Source organism: Pseudonaja textilis, chromosome 13 (assembly GCF_049901715.1).
Source record: "Pseudonaja textilis isolate UNSWEBS1 chromosome 13, rPseTex1.2, whole genome shotgun sequence".
NCBI lineage: Eukaryota > Metazoa > Chordata > Lepidosauria > Squamata > Elapidae > Pseudonaja > Pseudonaja textilis.
In genome coordinates this window covers 138,068-156,911 of record NC_142002.1, presented here as the reverse complement: position 1 = coordinate 156,911, position 18,844 = coordinate 138,068, and the positions used below count along the sequence as shown (strand labels likewise).

Here is an 18,844-nt window from a genome sequence, read left to right as displayed (position 1 = left end):
CATTCCTGCCTGTGGGAACTTCTGCTTCCTGGAGTAAAAGTACCTTCAAGGGTTGATCTTCTGGTTCTTCCCTTCACCCCATGCCCAATGGCCATCTGGGCTTGAGAGGTTCCTCTATCGAAGTCCAGCTCCTCTAGTTGTTCCACTTTGTCTCAGGTGTGGTGAGGTCTAGGAGGGGACCCGACTGGTGCCCCCGTCTCCTCCAGTTCACTCTCATGGCTGATACACCTTTCAATGCTCTGTCCACTCAGTAGACTGCAGTCTCTAGGCCAACCGTTAAAGCAGCCCTTGCCTAATGTCAGGACTGCTTGGGATCAATTCTAGGGAAGAAAACCTTCGACTCCATATTTAAGAGAAAAGGTACTTTTATTAAGAATGAACTGAGTGCAGCAAGTGTCAGGCAAGGTGTGACACAAATACGCATGAAAAGACTAATTGAAAATAACTGCTCGGGACTCTGTTCTAACTGCCAGAGGAGATACACACAAGACCTAGGACCTTAGTTTCACCCACCCATTAGCACCTAATGGGAAAGACATGATGCCATTGCCCCTCCAACCAGGCCTTCTACATCCCCAAGTGGTCCAGAATGAGAAGAAAGTTGCCTCTGGGCTGGAAACGACTACACGCCCTGGATGAAGCCCAGACGAAGGGTCCTTATCACACTGCTTCCACTGGCCAACTGCCTGGACCATTCCCTGTGGTTTTCTTGGCCAGTTTCTAGTCTGGTGCCTTTAGCCACTGCTCTATACTGCCTTTCAGTCCATATCACACTGTGGTCAATGGGAAAAGGCCAATGCCTCATCCTGAGACATCGATGTGGCCCTTGGGAAGGGGGCGGGCAAGAGCAAGGCCTGGCCCTCACAGCAGCTAGAGATGATTTTATGACATTTTGTGTTCTTATACTACAGCAAGCTTTCAACTGCTCTCCAAAAAGGAAGGATTGTTAAAGCTTCCGACAGAGTCCAAAGGTTTCAGGCTGACTCAGTGCCAACTAAGGGCCAATCATCATCCCAGGCAGAAAAAGGCAGCCCACTCTATAGATTGTGTGAGTGAGTCAGTAGGAACAGGAAACGGAACCCCCCGAAAAGCCTACTGGCCGCGTGATCCTACTTATCTGGGTAGGTTCTGATAACAAAGCTCGACTCTGCAGGGTTTTCCACAGCCACTTCATACAAATAGGAAATCAAACAGGAGGGAAGAGACTATTCCCTGTTGGGCCACTTAGCCTCTCTTGCTCCATGTGGGCTGGGACTGCTACAAAATGATGCCTGTGGTTCCAACCTTCATGGTTTACCTTAAAACATGCCACAGCTGATGTTATTGAAAGCTCCCAAGTGGAGCAGGACCTACCCAAGCCCACCAGGAGAAATCGAGGAGGGCAGCTGATGTGGTTATGCCCCATACCCAGGCCTGAACCAGTGCTGGAAGTAGTCCACAGGTTAGATTTCTTCTGGGGCGCTCAAGGAACCGTCCCCTTGTCATCAGCTATATGGATACCGATTGGTTACAGCTCCTTAAGCAGAGGTTGCCCCAGGGCACCCCTGGAGGTCCCTGGCACCCAGCCTCCTGGCACAAGATGATGGGAACACCTGGATGGGTCTCCTTCCCAGGCTCAGTTACTCCTACATCTCATTGCACCAAGGGTTTGTTCAGCTGGTGTCAAATGTCCAGCAAATACTAGTATCCGTATCTACAAAATGCTCCAACTCCAAGGATACTCTAGCCGCCGGGATGGGTGGGGTGCCCCAGAAGGAGGGGGAACCCAAGGACCACATTCACCCTGGGGCCCTAGAGGAACCCGACAGTGCAACGGGCCCCCTAAGCACCCCTCAAATCTGGCGAGCTCCCCCTGCGTGGCCTGGGCAGCGGCTGAACTGGGCAGGGGCCATTTTCTGAAGAAAAGCCATCAGGTGGTCACCTATCAGGACAGGCTCACACCCTTCATCCCCCGCCCCCCGCATCCGCTCAGTGTAATTCTAAGAGCCGCACCGAACAGAACCTACGCCGAATATCCCCCGCCCCCCCGCCCTCTTCATGCCAAGCCGCCCGCACTGCCGCTTCGGGAGCTTGCTCTCGGACCCCGGGAACCGTCCGTGGAAGAGACTCCGGGAGGATGGATTCTCCCACCGGAGCAACATCCGAGCCGTCCTCCCGCAGACAAACTCGGGCCCTGCCCCGCGGACGGGGCTGCAACGGCTCTTGTTCCAAGCGCGCGTCAACTTCTCCTCAGACCACCCACCCCCGCCCCCCCGAGGCCGCGGACTCCTAGCCAAGGTCGTCGCCCCTCCAACAAGGCCACCTCGCGGGGCGGGGCGGGGGCGGCCAGATGGGCTGAGCTCCCGGCCTGTGGTGGGCGGGCCGGAGCGGGGCGAGGGCTTAAAGGGCCGACCGGGGCAGCGCCAGATCCGACGGGGCGCCATGTGGTCTCTGCAGGCGCTGAAGCTGGGCTGCCTGCTCGCGCTGGCCGCGCTGCCGCTGCTCTGCGGCCTCCTCCCGGCGCTGCTGTTCCGCTTGCGCGGGGCCGCGGCCAACGGTGCGTGGGGTCTCCTGGGGGACGGGCAGGTGGCGTGGGCCGCCGGGCCTCCCTCAGCGTCCTCCTTCTCCTCGAATCTCCGCAGGCGCCTCTCGGAGCAGGCGAAGCATCCTGAGCTGCGCGGCGGGCGGAGTCTTTATGGCCGCCTGCTTGCTGGACGTGATGCCGGATTCGCTGGCCGATCTTCGGGACGAACTCCGTCGGCAGAGCCTCTCGGTACCTGAGGGGGCGGCTTTCCCGGGCGAGGCCAAGCCAAACCGCATCGCCTGCTGGCGCCTTGCGTGCTGGGAACTCGCAGCGGCCCTGTGGCCGAGCGCAGGGCGGCTCGGGGGCGGCTCGGCCTTGAATCGCGCGGGGACTTCAGGGAGGACCTGAAGGTGCCGCTGACCCGGCGGGGAACCCCCTCGCCGCCTTTGGCCGGGTCCCTGAGCCGCTCCCGTCGTCGAAAGCAACGCCCCCCCCCCGATCCTCCGGCCTCCCTGGCCGGCCGGGGCGGCGGCGCTGACGCTCGGCTTCTCTCCGTTGCAGACGGCCTTCCCCGCGCCCGAGCTGGTCCTGGCGCTGGGCTTCCTGCTGGTGCTGGTGCTGGAGCACGTGATGCTGGACTGCAGCGAGCGGCCGGGGGCCGAGGCCACGCCAGTCCTTGAGCGCCGCCAAGAAGCCGCCGTCGGGGAGCAGCGGGCCGAGGCCGCGCCGTCGCCCTTCCGTTCGCTGGTGCTGGTCGTCTCGCTGTCGCTGCATTCGGCCTTCGAGGGGCTGGCGCTGGGGCTGCAGGACACGCCGAGTAAGGTGCTCCGGCTGGCGGTGGCGATCGTCCTCCATAAGTGCATGGTTGCGGCCAGCCTGGGCCTGTTGCTGCTCCAGAGCCGCCTGGCCTTGCCCTGGCTGGCGGCCGCCGTGGCCTGCTTCGCGCTCATGTCTCCCGTGGGCGTGGGGGTGGGCATGGCCGTGCCCTGCGGTGCCGGTCCCGGAGGGTCCCTGGCGCGGAGCGTCCTGGAGGGGGTGGCGGCAGGAACCTTCCTGTACGTCACCTTCCTGGAGATCTTGCCCCAGGAGCTGCATCTTCCCTCGGGCCGCTTGCCCAAAGTCCTCGCTCTGCTCCTGGGCTTCTCTGGGATGGCAGGGCTGCGCTTCCTTGGCTGAGCTGTGCCGGCCCCCCGGACGGTGGCGCCTGAGCAAAGGCAGGCTGTTCCTGGGACACCTCGGGAACCTTCAGCGGTTTTATTAAATAGGTTTGTATTTGTCAAGAACAGGCCTTTGTGATGCCAATTTGTGCTCTTCCGGCCTCATTTCTTAGCTGCTGGGGTGGGGGCTTGCTTTTGTAATTTGGCAAGTTTATATAATTTGCTAGAAGCCCATTTGCCCACATAGACCCTCCCCAATTCTTTCCAGCCTGGTGGGTTTGGAAGATGTTTGGGTCAGGACCTGAGCAGCTGGTGGAGCTGCAGCGCCCCTCCTGGAAGAAACCTGGGATAGTCGCATCCTAATGGACTGACAAAAACCCTCAGCAAATTGATGAGATGGTACCGCATACAAGAGACACTCTCCCAAGAATCCCTCAAGCGTAAGAATCCATACAAGAGCAGGGTGAGCCCTGGAGAGGCCCACCCAGGAGAGGTTGCCAGGGTGAGCCCCTTCACACCAACTGGGACTGTCCTTTGGTATCCCACTGTCAAGGCTGTCAAAGGCTGCCTCGGCCCCTCATGGCAGGAGGCTCTGTCCAGCTGCTAGATCAAGTGGTCGGTCACAAGCTAGGCGACATACAATTTTAATAAATTATTAATACTTGAGGCCCTCTCCAAGTGTTACCTGCAGACCAGTCATGTGGTTCAATACCATTAATGTGGAGACTGGGAGGAGGCTACGAAGCAAGAGTCCAAAAGTGGCTTGCCTTCTGCTCACCTGATCCTTCCTGGTCTTGTTTCCAGATAGTCCAGATTGTAATCTGTTCACAGAGGAATTGGCTGACTAGCCTGGGCCCAGAGAAGAGTTTTCAGATATGTGCCTACCTGGATTTTATGTTGGATGCCAGCTGCTATTCCAGCATGGGGAATGGGGCTGTGCTGCAACTATGAGGCCCTGTGACATTGGGCTTTAGGAAACAGTTGGGTTTTGCTTTTGTACTGGTGTTGTGGAGCAGGACTCTCCCCTGAGCTGCTGGATTCCATTGCATGGTTCTAGTGAGATATCAAGGCTGATCCTTGAGGCTGCATCTGTCCCTGAAAAGCATTCGGCCTGGTGCAGCTCTGAAGGGTATCATAAAAATCATAGAGCTTCTCTATGTCATCAAGGACAAGCACATGTCACACTTTAGAAGTGTTTTGGATTTTGTGGCAGGAGTAACATGTATAAAAGGAAGACATAGAAGGAAGATCAGATAATCAGACAACTTGGCTTGATGGTGCTGCCCTCTTGTGTTCCCATGGTAGAAGGCAGGGACCATTGGACTGAGCTGCTTAGGTAACTAAAGGACTCTACTGGGTTCCAAAGGAAGTTCAGGATACCTTCAGGATGAGGTATCAATAGAAGAGAATTCAGGTAGCTTAATTTTGAACTGTGGAGTCCTTGGTGCTCTCTGAGCCTGGTCGTTTGTGCACCATCCTGCAATCAGAAAACATGACGAAAACTTCCTAATCTCACAACACACAGACTCAACCACAGTTTCAGTTGGGAAATAGAGGATGCTAGACCAAGCTAAACCCAAAAGTGCTAGGGAAATCTTGGAAGCTTGGCATTCAGAGAAATTGTCCATCAACAGACACACAGAAATAAACTATAAACACATTCAAGAGAGATAATTTAAGAAACTAAGTAAAAAAGACCAGAAAAGACCTCCAGGAGCCTGGACCTAGATAAGCAGGGATTAACACCAGACAAGCAAGCAGAAAACTATTCTCTATTCAAGGAAATATCAAGAACACACTCTTTCAACACTGGCAGGAAGCTACTGTATATTTGAGCAAACCCCATAGCACTGATGATGTTACCTAGTTCAATAATGAAATGTCTGCTAGCAAACCACCAATGACTCCACAGACCAAAATACATTTAAATTGCAGGAAAAATAGCAGTCCAACTATCTGAAGGGCAGTCATATTGTAGGGGGTTCAGACTTAATTCTCATTTGCTCCAGAGGGTAGGAGTAGAGCTCGTAGGATGAGCTCAAAAATGTAAATACTTTAGAGATTAAGAACTGGGGGTGGGGCATGTTGGTGGTGGCTCCTCTCCCTTAGGGAAAGAGACTGAGCCTGGATACCTACAGAAGCAAAACACCCCCACCCCCATCTTCTGTTTAATGTCTATATTATGCCATCAAATGAACTACTTTCTTGGAATGAATATGTGGGAAAAACTATGGGAATAGATGCCACTCAGGGAATGATGAGCTGAGGAGAAGGAGCCCTCAGCTGCCTAACAGGCAAAGAAAGAAACTCAGGATTTTTGCAGTGGTTACAGTGCAGTACTCCTCCTGACTCTGGTTGCCTGCAGTCTGGCAGTTGAAATCTCACCAGGCTTAAGGTGGACTCAGGCTTCCATCCTTCCAAGGTCAGCAAAATGAGGACCTAGATTGTTGGGGGCAAGAGGCTGACCCTGTAAATGCTTAGAGAGGGCTGGAAAGCACTGTGAAGCAGAGTGCCATTGCTATTAATGATTCTGGCTGTAAAGTGAGATATTTGCACTTTCAGACTTGCAAGACTTAATGTAGCCTTAATTAAGTAGAATTAGTCCGTTTAGTCATGTTTCCTATCTCATCTATGTGGGAAGGTTAACAGGCAATCAGGTGTCATCGGTATATATAAATGATATCTAGATGTTATTATCCTGATCCCATGCCAATCAAGTGATACTTATCAAGGTTTTGTCCCTTTTGCCTGCAATCTGTCAGGCTTGGAAGAGGCAGAACAGACTTGGGTTCAGCCTTGGTGAGAGTGACTGTGGATCAAATATGTGGACTTCTAGGGAGGAAACAGTGGAGTACAAAGACGGTGAGTAGGTTGACTCTTTCATAGTTCCTCTCCAGACAAGGGGAGGACTTGAGATCACCATAGGTGCTCTGGACCAGTAGTCGCCAACCCTTGGGCCGCAAGAAAATTTTGGTGGGCTGCAGAGAAATCTCACGTCCAGAGCTCCCCCCAAAGCAATTAATCAATGAGCCGCCCACATGGCCTGCAGGAACCCTCCCCACCCACTCACTCCTTACCAGGTAAACTTGCCTGCTAAATTGCCATTTTTTCTTTTTCCAGCCATCAGCTGTTCTGCTGTGCCAGGAGATTTAGATTAGCTAGGAAGCAGGAAATGGTTGGATTTCTTGCTTTCTAGCTAGATCTTCAGCTCTGCTTTTAAGCACAGCCGAACCTCCCATAGGACTGAAGGTGCTATTATTTAGTGCAGACTCGGCAAGCAAATTTGAGAGACTGAGCTAGCCGATGGCACATAGATAGATCACTGAATGATTCTGTGAAGAACTCAATCTGCCTGCCTGCTTTGCCTGATTTTGGGTAAAAGTTGCTCTTTTTTTAATAAAAAAATCAATCTTTACATATATGGTGTGTTGTGAGTTAATTTTGTGAGTTTGCTTGCTAGCAAATTTTATGAGTTTGCAAGCAAATTTTATGTGACAGACTGAGCTAGCCAATGGCAGATAGATCGATCTCTGAATGAATCTGTGATTCTATGAGCCACTCAATCTGCCTGCCTACTTTGCCTGATTTTGGGTAAAAGTTGCTCTTTTTTAATAAAAATAATCAATATTTATACATTTATAATATTTACATAAAAGCCATGCCCAGCCAGTCACATGACCACCAATCCATACCCACAAATTAGGCCAAGCCCACAGAACCGGCTAGTGGTCCCTGGGATTTAAAATTATGAGTTTGGTGGTCCCTGAGGTCCAAAAGGTTGGCGAGTCCTGCTCTGGACAGCTGCTCCTCATGAGAAGACACCAGGTCCAAGAAGCTTCCACACTTAGTTCCGTCATTCCCCTTTGGGACTTGGATGCAACCTGGTGGTCTTCCTGGATTCTCACTACTGCTTGTAGAGAGCAAAGATGATCTTGATGGAGTTACACAGAAGCTGCTACCTAGCCAAACAAGGTTGAAGTGTTTTGTTTTTTTAAAGTCCTGGACGACAAGAAATTATTCAAAAGGGGTTTGGGCAGAGGCGCCTCTAATTCAGGATAAGGTGCATAAGGAGGATGGCAATCAGTCTTGCAAGATTCCGCTATTATAGTCAATTTCAATAGAAAATAGTTTTCAATTGAACTTTATTATGTTTCAAAGATAAAATACAAAACAACAGAAAAGGAAAAATTGGGTTTAAGCTTAAACAAAAATATACAGCATACAAATCTAATAAAAGCTTAAACATAAAAATATACAGCATACAAACCTAATAAAAACACATATTTATAACCATAACACATCTAATCATCAAATCCTAAAATCAAAACTTTATCCAGTCCAAAAGTGGTTTCCATGTGGAAACAAAGTTAGATGGGACTTTTGTCTTTCATCAAAGTAGTCAGTTTTGCTGTCTCTGAAATGTAGTCATGTAGGCTTTACCCGTCACTTTCTGGGGCAGGAGCCGAAATGCTTGAAGAGTAGACGGCAGCTGTGCCAGGAGGGCCTCTTTGCACTCACCCCTTTTCCTGCACTGAACTTGAGCTCTGACTGAACATTTTTGAGATGGATTGGTAGTCAGCTGAGATATGAGTAAGACAACGCACTTCACAAAATTGGGAAGAATTGTTCCAGTTTTAATGGATGGAGGTAAAGAATGGGGGAAACGGCAAGGGGAGCGGTTTTTGCAGTTTTCTCGACCTCTGGCACGCCCCTTTGTTTCTATGGCGGAGGCTTCAAGTGCAGGTAGTTTTCAACCATTCAAAGTTAAGGTGACAGTGAATCCTCAAAATTACGCATGTTGCAGCATTCCCATGGTCATGTGATCAAAATGTGAGTGCACTTACAACTTACAATCACGGGTGCTACAATTCCCCCCCCCCCCACCTCTCCACATCTATACTGTTTTGGTCCCTGTGCTCCGCACTCCCTGATACCCCGGCTGACCTTTCTCCCACGGCTGATTAAACCTGGTCAATCATAGGTTCTCAGATTGTGGGCCTCCCTCCATTTGGATCAGAGAAAGGAGACTCAATTACTAGGACACCCCTAGAGGGGCCCTGTCTCTCCTCAGCCAGGCCATTGGGCTGATCTGTCACCTACCTACCCTTGCAGCATGCAAGGGAACTGCAGGCCTCCAGCAAACTCGGGTGCCCAGGTTGCCATTAGAGATTTGATGTAGCTTTCTGCTATGTGTCTGCCTTCGACCTGGTTGCCCCAAATGCTGAACTCCATGCTTATTGGCCTTTTCCCATTTATGAAGTAAATTAAGCAGTCATGTTTGATCTCCAAATGCTGGCTTTTATGAAAGTTCATTCTGAAATTCTCACCCAAATCCCATCCCTGTGAACCTCAGGATGAAGGGCCCTCTGTGCTTCCTGCCCTGGAAAATTCTCCACTTTGGACCATCCTGCAATGGGAAGAGAGGACTTTGCAGTCCATCGAACCCGCAGACAAGATTTGTCTGCAACCAGGGGCAACAGCCAAGCAGGGTTGAGAGGGAATGGGGAGCCAATAGAGTTGCTTCCAATAACCCTGCGCCAGGATAGGAGTCTTCATTGAAGAACGGAGTGATATAGGGCAGGGGTTGCCAACCTTTTGGGCCTCAGGGACCACCAAACTCAAAATAAATCCCACGGACCAGAGACCCTGGGAAAATCCCCCCCAAAAGTCTGCAGGAAAATTCCCCACCGTTTTCCTACCGATCATTCTTTATTTGGGATCACAGGATACCATCTCTAGCTCTGTTCTCAGGGGAAGAGACAGACTTTAGGCTTCATGCAAGGAAAGCAGCAGAAGTCTTTCTCTCTCCCAAACTCCACCAGAAACGAGTCTTTGTGAGACTAGTCGTGCCGGTGCAGCCTCTTGGAGCAGGAGGCCTTGCAGGGTCCCAAAGACTCATTTCTGGTGGGGAAAAGACTTTTGCTGCTTTCCTTGCGTGCAGCCAAAAGCAGAAGCGGAAAGAAGCAGCCCGGTGGGCAGGGCAGGTGCGTCGGGCAAGTGGGCAAGTTGCCCCCCTCTGCACTCTCCCCCCTCCTCTCACTACCTTGTGTTGTTCACAATACAAGCAATGCAAGCCTTGTGTTCCCATGCAGCCTGGATTAACTGCTTTGGGGGGGGGGGGGTCCTTTGGGGGTGACATTTCTCTGCGGACCACCAAAATTTTTTTGTGGACCACCAGTGGTCCCCAGCCCACTGATTGGTGACCGATATAGGGGATGGAGCTTGCCTTGAAGGAAGGATCTGGCAGCCATTGCATATGCACCAGCTTAAACCGGAAAGACAGGAAGAAGCAAGGAAGACTCTTGGAACCGGCCCAGTCTCGCTTGGATATAAAAGGAAGGAAAAGAGAAATGATCAAATCCTAAGATTTGATTATATCCCATATCAATAAAGAGGCATTCTAATATTTCCTGTGTTGTTTCCGGACCTGTCCACCTCAAAAGTCTGACATATATGGTATTCAACCAAGGGTTTAAGTAACACTTTAAAATATTATAAGTCTTCTGATAACATCTTATTACGTATTAATTATAGTCAAAATTACTCAAGTCTTAGTACACAATTCTCTGTGTTGCAACTCATCCATACACTAGCAATGAAGAATTACTAAACTTGCAGGGTAATCCAGATGGGAAAAAAAATGAGGGAATGGCAGGGGGTCTCGATGCCGCGAAGCTGGCAGGACGCAGCCAACGAAGCCCAACCGGGCTCCAAGACAGTCCCGGGGAGAGGGAGTCCTAGTGGGCGACCACTTCAAGATGAGCCAGGAATTTGTGGCAGCAGCCAAAAAAGCGGACCCGATCCTTGGTTGTCTAAAGAGAGGCAGAGAGTCCAAAGCCGTTCAACTTTATGGCGGCGTTAGGAGAGAAGGTGGGAGGGAGGCGCTCCTTTCCCACCCCCGGCCCCCTTCCTCGTCCTCCGCTTCCGCCCTCGAGGCAGCTGCCCTCAGCCAGGGGACAGGCGCGGCTCCTCTCCTCCCGGCAGCAGAGCCGCCTCCGTGCCAGCCCGCTCCCCAACGCCGGGCCGCCTTCTCCGCGAACGGGGAGCGGGCGCCCGAGGGCCCCGTCCTGCACGTCAGGCGCTCCCCGGAACGGAAAGAGCCGCTCCGCCCGTCCTCTCCCGCCTTGCGCCTCTCCTGACCCTCCGCGGCCGCCCGAAGCAGCAGCAGCAGCGGCAGCAGCCGCCCCGAGGCTCCCCGCCCCGTTCCGGCTAGGCGGCTGAGGTGGCAGCGCGGGCTTCGCTCCGGGACTCCGCCTACGGCCGAGGCGGCCCCGCCCTCCCGTCGAGGTCTAGCCTCGCCCCCGCCCCGCGCCACGGCGGCTGCGCGAGCCCGAGAGCCAGGAGAGGCGGGCGGGCCCGCGCCGAATCGTCGCCCGGCGACGAGGGAAGCTCCACCCCGGCCGAGACGCTCGGGCCAATGGGCGGATGCCACACGATAGATCCGGCCCGTCTGCGCAGGGGGCGGGCCTTCCGCTTCCTCTTTAGCCCCGCGCCGAGGCGATCGCCGGGGAAAGTGAAACCCGTCGCCGCTCCTGCCCGTCCTCTCCGCTGGGTCTCATGGCGACGCTGCTCCTCGCGCTGCTTCTCGCCGCGGCGGCCTGGCCTGCCCGCGCTTCCGACGTGCTGGAGCTGAGCGATGATGACTTCGATAGCGGCCTAGCCGACCGCAACGTCGCCCTCGTCGAGTTCTACGCGCCCTGGTGAGTCGGGACGGCCGCGCGGCGTTCCCTGGGCCTCCTCGCCCGCCGAGACGCTCCGGCAGAGGGAGGCGCGGGGCGTCCTCGCGGCGGGCCTGGCGCTGCAGCTGCAGCCCGGGCGCCAGGGGGCGGGGCGTCGTTGCCGTGGCCTCTCCTGAGTGGCTGCCGCGGCGTGCGGGCGGTCGTGGATTGGCTGCCGCGAGGCCCCGGCGCGGGGGGGGGAGGAGGGCGCGGGCTGACCGGCTGCGTCGCCTTGCAGGTGCGGCCATTGCAAGCGCCTGGCGCCCGAGTACGAGGCGGCGGCCACGCGGCTGAAGGGAATCGTCCCCTTGGTGAAGGTACGTGGGCGCGCGGGGACCTGGGGGCGGCGTGGCTGGGGAGCCGAGCCCGGGGCAGGCGGAGGTCTTGGCCGGGACGGCAACGCGCTCCCCTCCCCTCCCAGGTCGACTGCACGGCCAATTCGGAGACTTGCAACAAGTACGGGGTGAGCGGCTACCCGACGCTGAAGATCTTCCGCAACGGGGAGGAGTCTGGCGCTTACGACGGGCCCAGGACAGCTGGTGAGCGGCCCCCGAGGAGGCTGCTGGAGCCCTCGGAGCTTTGCAAGGCCGGGGGCTTCGGGTTGCTTCTGGCCCCGGGGCGTTGCGGGACGCCTGGCCAGAGTCCCACTGCAGGTTCCGCACCTCTCCTGTGGGTCTGCTGCCCACACTGGAGGCGTTTGGCGCTTCTCTTCCTTGGCTGCCCGGGACCCTCTTGAGCACCCCTGGGGCTGCTGCAGATTTAAATCGTGCCCCCCCTCCTCCCAGTTGCGGCTTTGGGCTCCGGATTCTCCCCTTGCAGCTCGATGGTCACAATGGGCTGGTGTTGGAAACTGTCCAGTTGCTCCAGACAATCTTTGACTTGCGACCATAGTTGAGCCCAACATTTCTGTTGAGTGGGACCCGGGTTAAGTGAGTTTGCCTCATTTTAAGACCTTCCCTTTCCACACTTATTAAGTGAACCACTGCAGTTGGTTAGTTACTAACATACTTGTTAAACAAAACTGGCTTCCCGGTTGACTTTGCTTGTCAGAAGATTGCAAAAGGAGATCACGTGACCCAGAGACACTGCAGCCATCATTAGTAAGCTGCCAAGCATCTGAATTTTGATCATGGGGATGCTACAACTATTAGTATGAAAAACTGGCATAAGTTTTTCACTGCTGTCATAACTTTGAATGGTCTTTAAATAAATGTTGTAAGTCAAGGACTACTTTAGATGTGGGAGTAAGATATTTGCCTATAATAACAGAACAGTGGCATTGAACCAATGATTGGTGTACAGCACACTGCAGCCTTTTCCCTTGGGGCTTTTGCACGTCTGTGAGTCTCTAAACAATATTGGCCTTTAAGTATATCTTTTTTTCTCTTAAGATGGAATTGTGAGCCATCTAAAGAAACAGGCCGGGCCTGCCTCGGTTCCCCTTTCTCCTGAGGGCTTTGAGAAGTTCATCAATGAAAAGGATGCTGCTGTGGTGGGTAAGTAGTTTGTGGGGCAGGAGATCACAATATAGATCAGTGCTTACCTTAATTAGTGATTTTTAAAAATTCTTGTTTCTGTGGAGGATTGTTTCATGGACCTATGGATTAGATAAAAGGATGGGATGATTTGCTAACCAAGTTAAGCATGCTGCATTTAAAAAAATATTAACTTGATTTCCAGTTGGTGTGAATTATCTCTTGCCTTCTGTTTTCCTATTGGAAATGCTATTTACTTCATCCTTCAGATGAGAACCTGTCTTGGCAAGGCACACTCCCCAATAAAAATACCAAAGGCATTGGTTGGTTGTGTTGGGTGGGATTTGAAAGCTGGGACAGATTTGTGTGTGGCCCATTCCTTGTGGATTAAGTTGTAAGGTAACCCTTTATGAAATATACATAGACCTCAAACACAGAAAGTGATACTATCAACGTTCAGCAATAAAATGCTAACTTCTGGTGTTACCAGATATTTCTCATCTATAAAATAAACAGCTAACAAAGGTTTAACAGTGAGGGATGTTAAATCTTTGATAGGCTTGAATTTCTTGTTATTTTAAAAAACAGTCACACATTGTGTCTTTTAGCTATTTATTTCTTATGAACTACAGGATTCTTCAGGGAGCTGTTCGGTGATGCACATTCAGAATACATGAAAGCAGCAAGCAATTTGAGGGACCATTACCGCTTTGGGCATGTCAGTGATGAGGATCTCGTTAAGAAATATGAACCAGATGGCGAGTAAGTGTTCAGTGGTTGCCCTTGTATTTTCCTGATTTGGGTTAAAGGATTATAGAGATTATGAGGTTTGTTCATATTTTTGTGTGATTGCCGACCAATCAACTTTGGAAGCTGCTTATATATTTTCAAAATATAAAGTGCAGAACTTATAGTGCTAACTTACGTGAATGAGTTTTTACTATTGTTTTTGGTCTTTGAAGGGTCACATAGATGACACAGGTCTTTAGAATGCTTAAGCCTTGCTCTGAGTAGCCTTCTGTGAAAGGTGGGGTGTCACATTTATACAGTGGCACAAGTTGCCAAGTCCCTTCTGGACTGGTTCTTGTTTATCTACCTGCAGGTGCAGGCAAGTCAGAACTTGATGTGCTTGCTGGCTATGTGTTAGCTTCTCCCTGTGGAATTGGCTCAAGCAGCTGAGACTTGCTCAGGGACTGAGGTCCTGCCTGGAGGAACCTTCAGTCATCCATAGGGGATGATGGTTCAGTGAATCTTGGAGCGTGAAGGGCATTGCGTTTGGTCTCCTTCCGACTCTTAAAGTTCTGTGAACCAAAGAGATGTGTTCTGGGGTGATGCTTGATTGTGTTTGACTGTCAAAATGCACCAGTCTCCTTTCCACAGGGGCATTGTCCTGTTCCGTCCACAACACCTTGCAAACAAGTTTGAGGACAATTCTGTGCGATACACAGAAGAAAAAATCACAACTGGCAAGATCAAGAAGTTTCTTCAAGAGAACATGTGAGTGTATAGTTTCTCTTCTATAGCAAGTATGTTTGAATGGGATTCACGTACTAACAAAAGGGACTTTCTGTATTTCAGCTTTGGTTTATGCCCACACATGACTGAAGACAATAAAGAATTGATCCAAGGGAAGGATATTTTAGTGGCTTATTATGACATAGATTATGAAAAGAATCCTAAAGGCTCTAATTATTGGCGCAATAGGTAAGTTTCCATTTCTATGTCAACGATTCTGTGGACAGATGAACCAATTTTATTCCAAATGAAATCTGACTATTGGAGGAAACACTAAACAACATGAAAGCCATATCTGCCAGATAGGGTTCCCCTGCAGCCAAGTTGCAAAAGCCAATAAAAAAAGTATTGTTAGAACATAGGTCTTCTGAAAATAAACTGTCATGCCCCTGTCAGGAATCTGATTAGGAGGGGGAGACTGAGCAGCTGACAGGGAGTGGGTGTGTGACTCCCTTGGCTGTGGAAGAAACTGAGGAAGGGCAAAGTCCAGCTGGGCAGAGCAAGGGAGAGGGAGTTTAGAGAAAGACCCAGGCCCACCCCCTCTTCATCCTAGGGCACGCATGGAGGAATGGAAAAGGGAGCAACGTGAGTTGCGTGGCTTACAGGGGAGGAAAGGGCCCTGATTCCTTTCATTAGCTGCAGCTTTAAAAAGGGAAGCTGTGCACAGCAAAGTTGTTGGGAGCAAATTGTGAATTATCTGGTTTTGTCCAGGCTTATCTGTGTTCCTGGCGTCTTCCCAACTGTGTGTGTTTTGCTGGGCTTTCAAATCTCAAATTCCTTTTCCTGCCCTGTCAGGTTAATTACTGTAGCATGGTTTGCGTGGATTTTTATTTACAGTTTGTATGTACTTTGTTATCGGTCGGAATTTCCTCCACTTAAAGACTTCTTGGGAGAGTTTTTTCTCCAGCTGAAGGTAACCTGGACATTGGGGGCAAAGTTGGAGATAGTAAAGGGACACTTCTTGCTTATTGGACTATGTTGCCTTTGTGCCACGCCCTGGGTCATCACATAAACTTTCTGTTGTGGGGAGTGAGGTAAGGAAGCAGTGATAGACTGGGGGAGACCGAACAGAAGGCAGAGAGCAAGCTTGCTGCTGAATGGCTAAAGAGGAGCTGGGCAGTTACTTTGAAGACCTGTCGCCTGTAGGGAGCTGGTCCCAGGATTTTCTTGTACTATTTCAAAAAGCACTAAAGGCAGGATGATGAATAGGTGACTATCCCTTTGTTAGCAATATAAAGTTGGTTTCATAGACCAGGAATGACTAAGATGGTGCACAAGCAATAGCAGAAAAGATCTGTGCTTGTCCTTTTTGTGTCTGAAGAGTTGGTGCTTCAAAAACAAGTTTCCTTAGAAAATAAGTGCAGGATGTTTCCCTGAAATAACTTTCACTTTTATAAGCACTCTTTTTATTGGCAGTATCACATTTAAAAATACTACCTGGAAAACAGGTGTTCTAATTTTGTTTTTCACTTGGGTGAATCCATTAGTTTCTTGCAGATGTGATCTGGTATTGTAAATTCAATCCTTAGCAAAATATTCACAATTGAGCAGGTGTGGAGTTGAAACCACGCACTGGGTTTACTTGTGGAGTTGGTTGTATTTTGGGGGGGCTTCAGATCTTGGCGTGACCATCCAATTTTCTTGAGCTGACAATAACAGGACAGTTGCCTTGTTTCTGCAGAGTGATGAAGGTTGCTCGGAGTTTCCTGGATGCTGGACACAAGCTTAATTTTGCTGTTGCAAGTCGAAAGACTTTTGGCCATGAACTCACAGAGTTTGGCCTTGATGGTTCTACCAGTGATGTCCCTGTTGTTGCTATCAGAACAGCCAAAGGAGAAAAATTCGCCATGCAGGAGGAATTTTCGTAAGTTCACATTTCTGGTCCTTTATTGGGAGTGAACAGCTCCTACTTGGAAGTTCCCCTTCCTTTGAAACAGAAACAGTTCCTGAAGGATAAAGTTTCCATTGAATTGTTCTGGGAAGGAGAGGCCTGTGTTATTTCCTTAGGAGCTCTTAAGGGTAGTACCAATGGGTCTATGCTATGGCTGAAGCAGCTCTTATTCCATTTGCAGCCGTGATGGTAAAGCCTTGGAGAGATTCCTTCAGGATTATTTTGATGGAAAGCTGAAGAGATACCTGAAATCAGAGCCTATTCCAGAGAACAATGATGGTCCGGTGAAGGTGAGAGCGGGGCTAGTCTTCCTTTAACCCCATAGTAAATGGAGAAGAGAGTGTATATGGTGCTGTAATGTTTCTGAAATAATAGGGGAAGCAGAGCCTTTTGTATAGTCTCCTGATTCCCTTAGGAAAAAAGAGCACCATAACAACAACAACAAAAAATCAAAATTTTGCTCTCAAAACACAATGCTTAATTCAGCATGATGATAGCTCTCCTTGTTTCAATACGTTAAATGGCTGTAAGTAAACAAATAGAAGGAATGTTAGGGGAATGAAATTTTACAGTACTTCTATGCTAGCATAAATAGCTGCCTGAAACTGGGCCAAGTTCACCTTGATACGAGCAAACAAGTGACTCAAGCTGGTAATCTTACTCCACCATTGTACAAATGTGAGTTTGGACAATACTTTACATTGCAAGGAAAGAACAGGTAGTTTGCGTCTGGAGAAAGCAGCTGTTCTTTTTACCATAAGGTGTTTTGGTCTTTCAATATAATTCTGGTCTGTTTATTTAAACCTTGTCTTTCTCAGGTAGTTGTGGCTGAAAATTTTGATGAAATAGTAAACGCAGAGGATAAGGATGTGCTTGTAGAGTTCTATGCCCCGTGGTGCGGCCACTGCAAGAATCTTGAACCCAAATACAAGGAGCTGGGGGAGAAGGTAGGGGGGAAAGGAAGCAAGAGTTGCCTCAACTTGGGAGAAGTTACTTGATCTGTAAAGTGACTGGGGGTGGGGTGGGGGGTCCCTTTCTGGGTACAGGAGTCCCAAGAATGGGAAATATCAGTAGTTCCTTCTCCTGCTAAAACATACTGTGTCCTGTTTGCATTTGACTACTTCCCATACATATCTCCGTCACCATTTTCTCAGGGGGCTGAGAGTTTTGTCCTCCCTATCTTTTTCAGCTTAACAAAGACCCCCACATTGTTATAGCTAAGATGGATGCCACAGCCAATGATGTGCCTTCACCTTATGAAGTCAAAGGGTAAGAAAGCCGAGGAATTGCTGTTGGCTTTTCCTGGTGAGCTACATCTGCTACCAGCAGAAGAGCTTTATTTATTTATTGAGGTTTGAGGAGCAGTTAAATTCATGTTTGCTCTTTGCTACCAAAAAAGATTGACTATGTCTGACTGGCTCTTTCTTTGTGCTGCAGCTTCCCTACAATTTACTTTTCTCCTGCTGGTAGCAAGCAAAATCCAAAGAAGTACGAGGTGAGCAGACCTTTTTCTGGCTTCTTTCTACCAGGACTTTCTCGGTAAAGAGATGGGATATACATTACAGCAGCAGAAATTTGGTCTGGTTGGATTGGGCCTTGGAAGGGAAACCACCCTGAAATACCTGAGCAATAGACTAGATTAGAATCTTTTAAAAGCATTCCCAAAAAGATAATGGCAACTCCGCCTTGGCACCAAGGAGGGAAGAGGAGTGTGATTGTGAGTCGGTTTGGAGTTCAACTGGGATTCCTAGGCTACCACAGGTAAAAGATGGGGGACTGTTGTGAATTGTAGATGGTGTAAACCGTGGACTGCATCTCGACAGCTTCTCTTCCTCTTGGCCTCACTTCTCTCTCCTTGCCAGGGCGGGCGTGAGGTGAGCGACTTTGTCAGCTATCTGAAGAGGGAGGCCACGTATCCACCAATTCTACAAGAAGACGAAAAGCCCAAGAAGAAGAAGAAGAAGGTGCCGAAAGAAGATCTGTGAGAGCCTTGCTCAGAGAGCCTGGCGGCTGCTCTGGGAAAAAGGCCAGGGCTCCGTGGTGCAGCTTCGTTGCTGGAAAGCAAAATCCGTCCGGCAGAGGAGAGCCGGTGGCTGCTGTCCTACTTCTTTACCTGCCCCTTGTGTCTTAGCTGCACTTGCCATGGATGCCCTGGACTGGAGGGGGAGGGGGGGTGTTGTTTTCTATTTTTTTTTGTACATTTGGAGGAATGAACGAATAAATGAACCCTTGCCCCCCACCCCCAGTTCCTGTGTGATGGTGGAACCAGGGAGCCTCTTGCGTGGAGAGCCAGTGTTACTGGCTTTGCCTTTAAGAGGGGCTACTGAGAGCTGCCTCTGTGGGAGTCCTAGGCTAAGTGAATGAAGTGCTCAAGCAGGAGAACCACTTCAAATAAGTGACTGTCAAGCCTCTTCCTGAAAACATCCATCAATGATTTCTGGTGGCCAGCTGTTCCACTGGTTAACAGTCCTCACTGTTAGGAAGCTTCTCTTTAATTCCAGGTTGCTTCTCTTCTTTTGATTAGTTTCCAATCGTTTCCTGTCCTGCCCTCTGGTGCCTTGGAGAATAATTTGACCCCCTCTTCT

General features: G+C 50.4%; 2 protein-coding genes across 2 annotated transcripts; both read left to right on the top strand.

Moving 5' to 3' along the window:
• The first annotated feature begins 2,147 nt into the window (after positions 1 to 2,147).
• LOC113441980 (zinc transporter ZIP1-like) lies at positions 2,148 to 3,781 on the top strand. The gene is made up of 3 exons (XM_026709260.2): positions 2,148 to 2,536; positions 2,622 to 2,752; positions 3,065 to 3,781. Exons 1-3 carry the CDS (start codon positions 2,422 to 2,424, stop codon positions 3,677 to 3,679), a joined length of 861 nt encoding a protein of 286 aa, XP_026565045.2. The 5' UTR covers positions 2,148 to 2,421; the 3' UTR covers positions 3,680 to 3,781.
• A 7,385-nt stretch (positions 3,782 to 11,166) lies between these two features.
• Positions 11,167 to 18,498, top strand: PDIA3 (protein disulfide isomerase family A member 3). The gene is made up of 13 exons (XM_026709460.2): positions 11,167 to 11,360; positions 11,617 to 11,695; positions 11,800 to 11,917; positions 12,770 to 12,874; positions 13,486 to 13,615; positions 14,234 to 14,350; positions 14,432 to 14,557; positions 16,050 to 16,232; positions 16,441 to 16,549; positions 17,078 to 17,206; positions 17,449 to 17,528; positions 17,697 to 17,754; positions 18,122 to 18,498. Exons 1-13 carry the CDS (start codon positions 11,218 to 11,220, stop codon positions 18,242 to 18,244), a joined length of 1,500 nt encoding a protein of 499 aa, XP_026565245.1. The 5' UTR covers positions 11,167 to 11,217; the 3' UTR covers positions 18,245 to 18,498.
• Positions 18,499 to 18,844: the final 346 nt, after the last annotated feature.

Excerpts from the sequence above, each read along its gene's own strand:
- LOC113441980 (XM_026709260.2), top strand. The coding sequence starts at position 2,422 with ATGTGGTCTCTGCAGGCGCTGAAGCTGGGCTGCCTGCTCGCGCTGGCC. Across the intron at positions 2,537-2,621 it reads GCGCGGGGCCGCGGCCAACG|GCGCCTCTCGGAGCAGGCGA; the intron begins GTGCGTGGGGTC and ends GAATCTCCGCAG. Across the intron at positions 2,753-3,064 it reads TCCGTCGGCAGAGCCTCTCG|ACGGCCTTCCCCGCGCCCGA; the intron begins GTACCTGAGGGG and ends TCTCCGTTGCAG.
- PDIA3 (XM_026709460.2), top strand. The coding sequence starts at position 11,218 with ATGGCGACGCTGCTCCTCGCGCTGCTTCTCGCCGCGGCGGCCTGGCCT. Across the intron at positions 16,550-17,077 it reads ACAATGATGGTCCGGTGAAG|GTAGTTGTGGCTGAAAATTT; the intron begins GTGAGAGCGGGG and ends TGTCTTTCTCAG. Across the intron at positions 17,755-18,121 it reads AAAATCCAAAGAAGTACGAG|GGCGGGCGTGAGGTGAGCGA; the intron begins GTGAGCAGACCT and ends TCTCCTTGCCAG.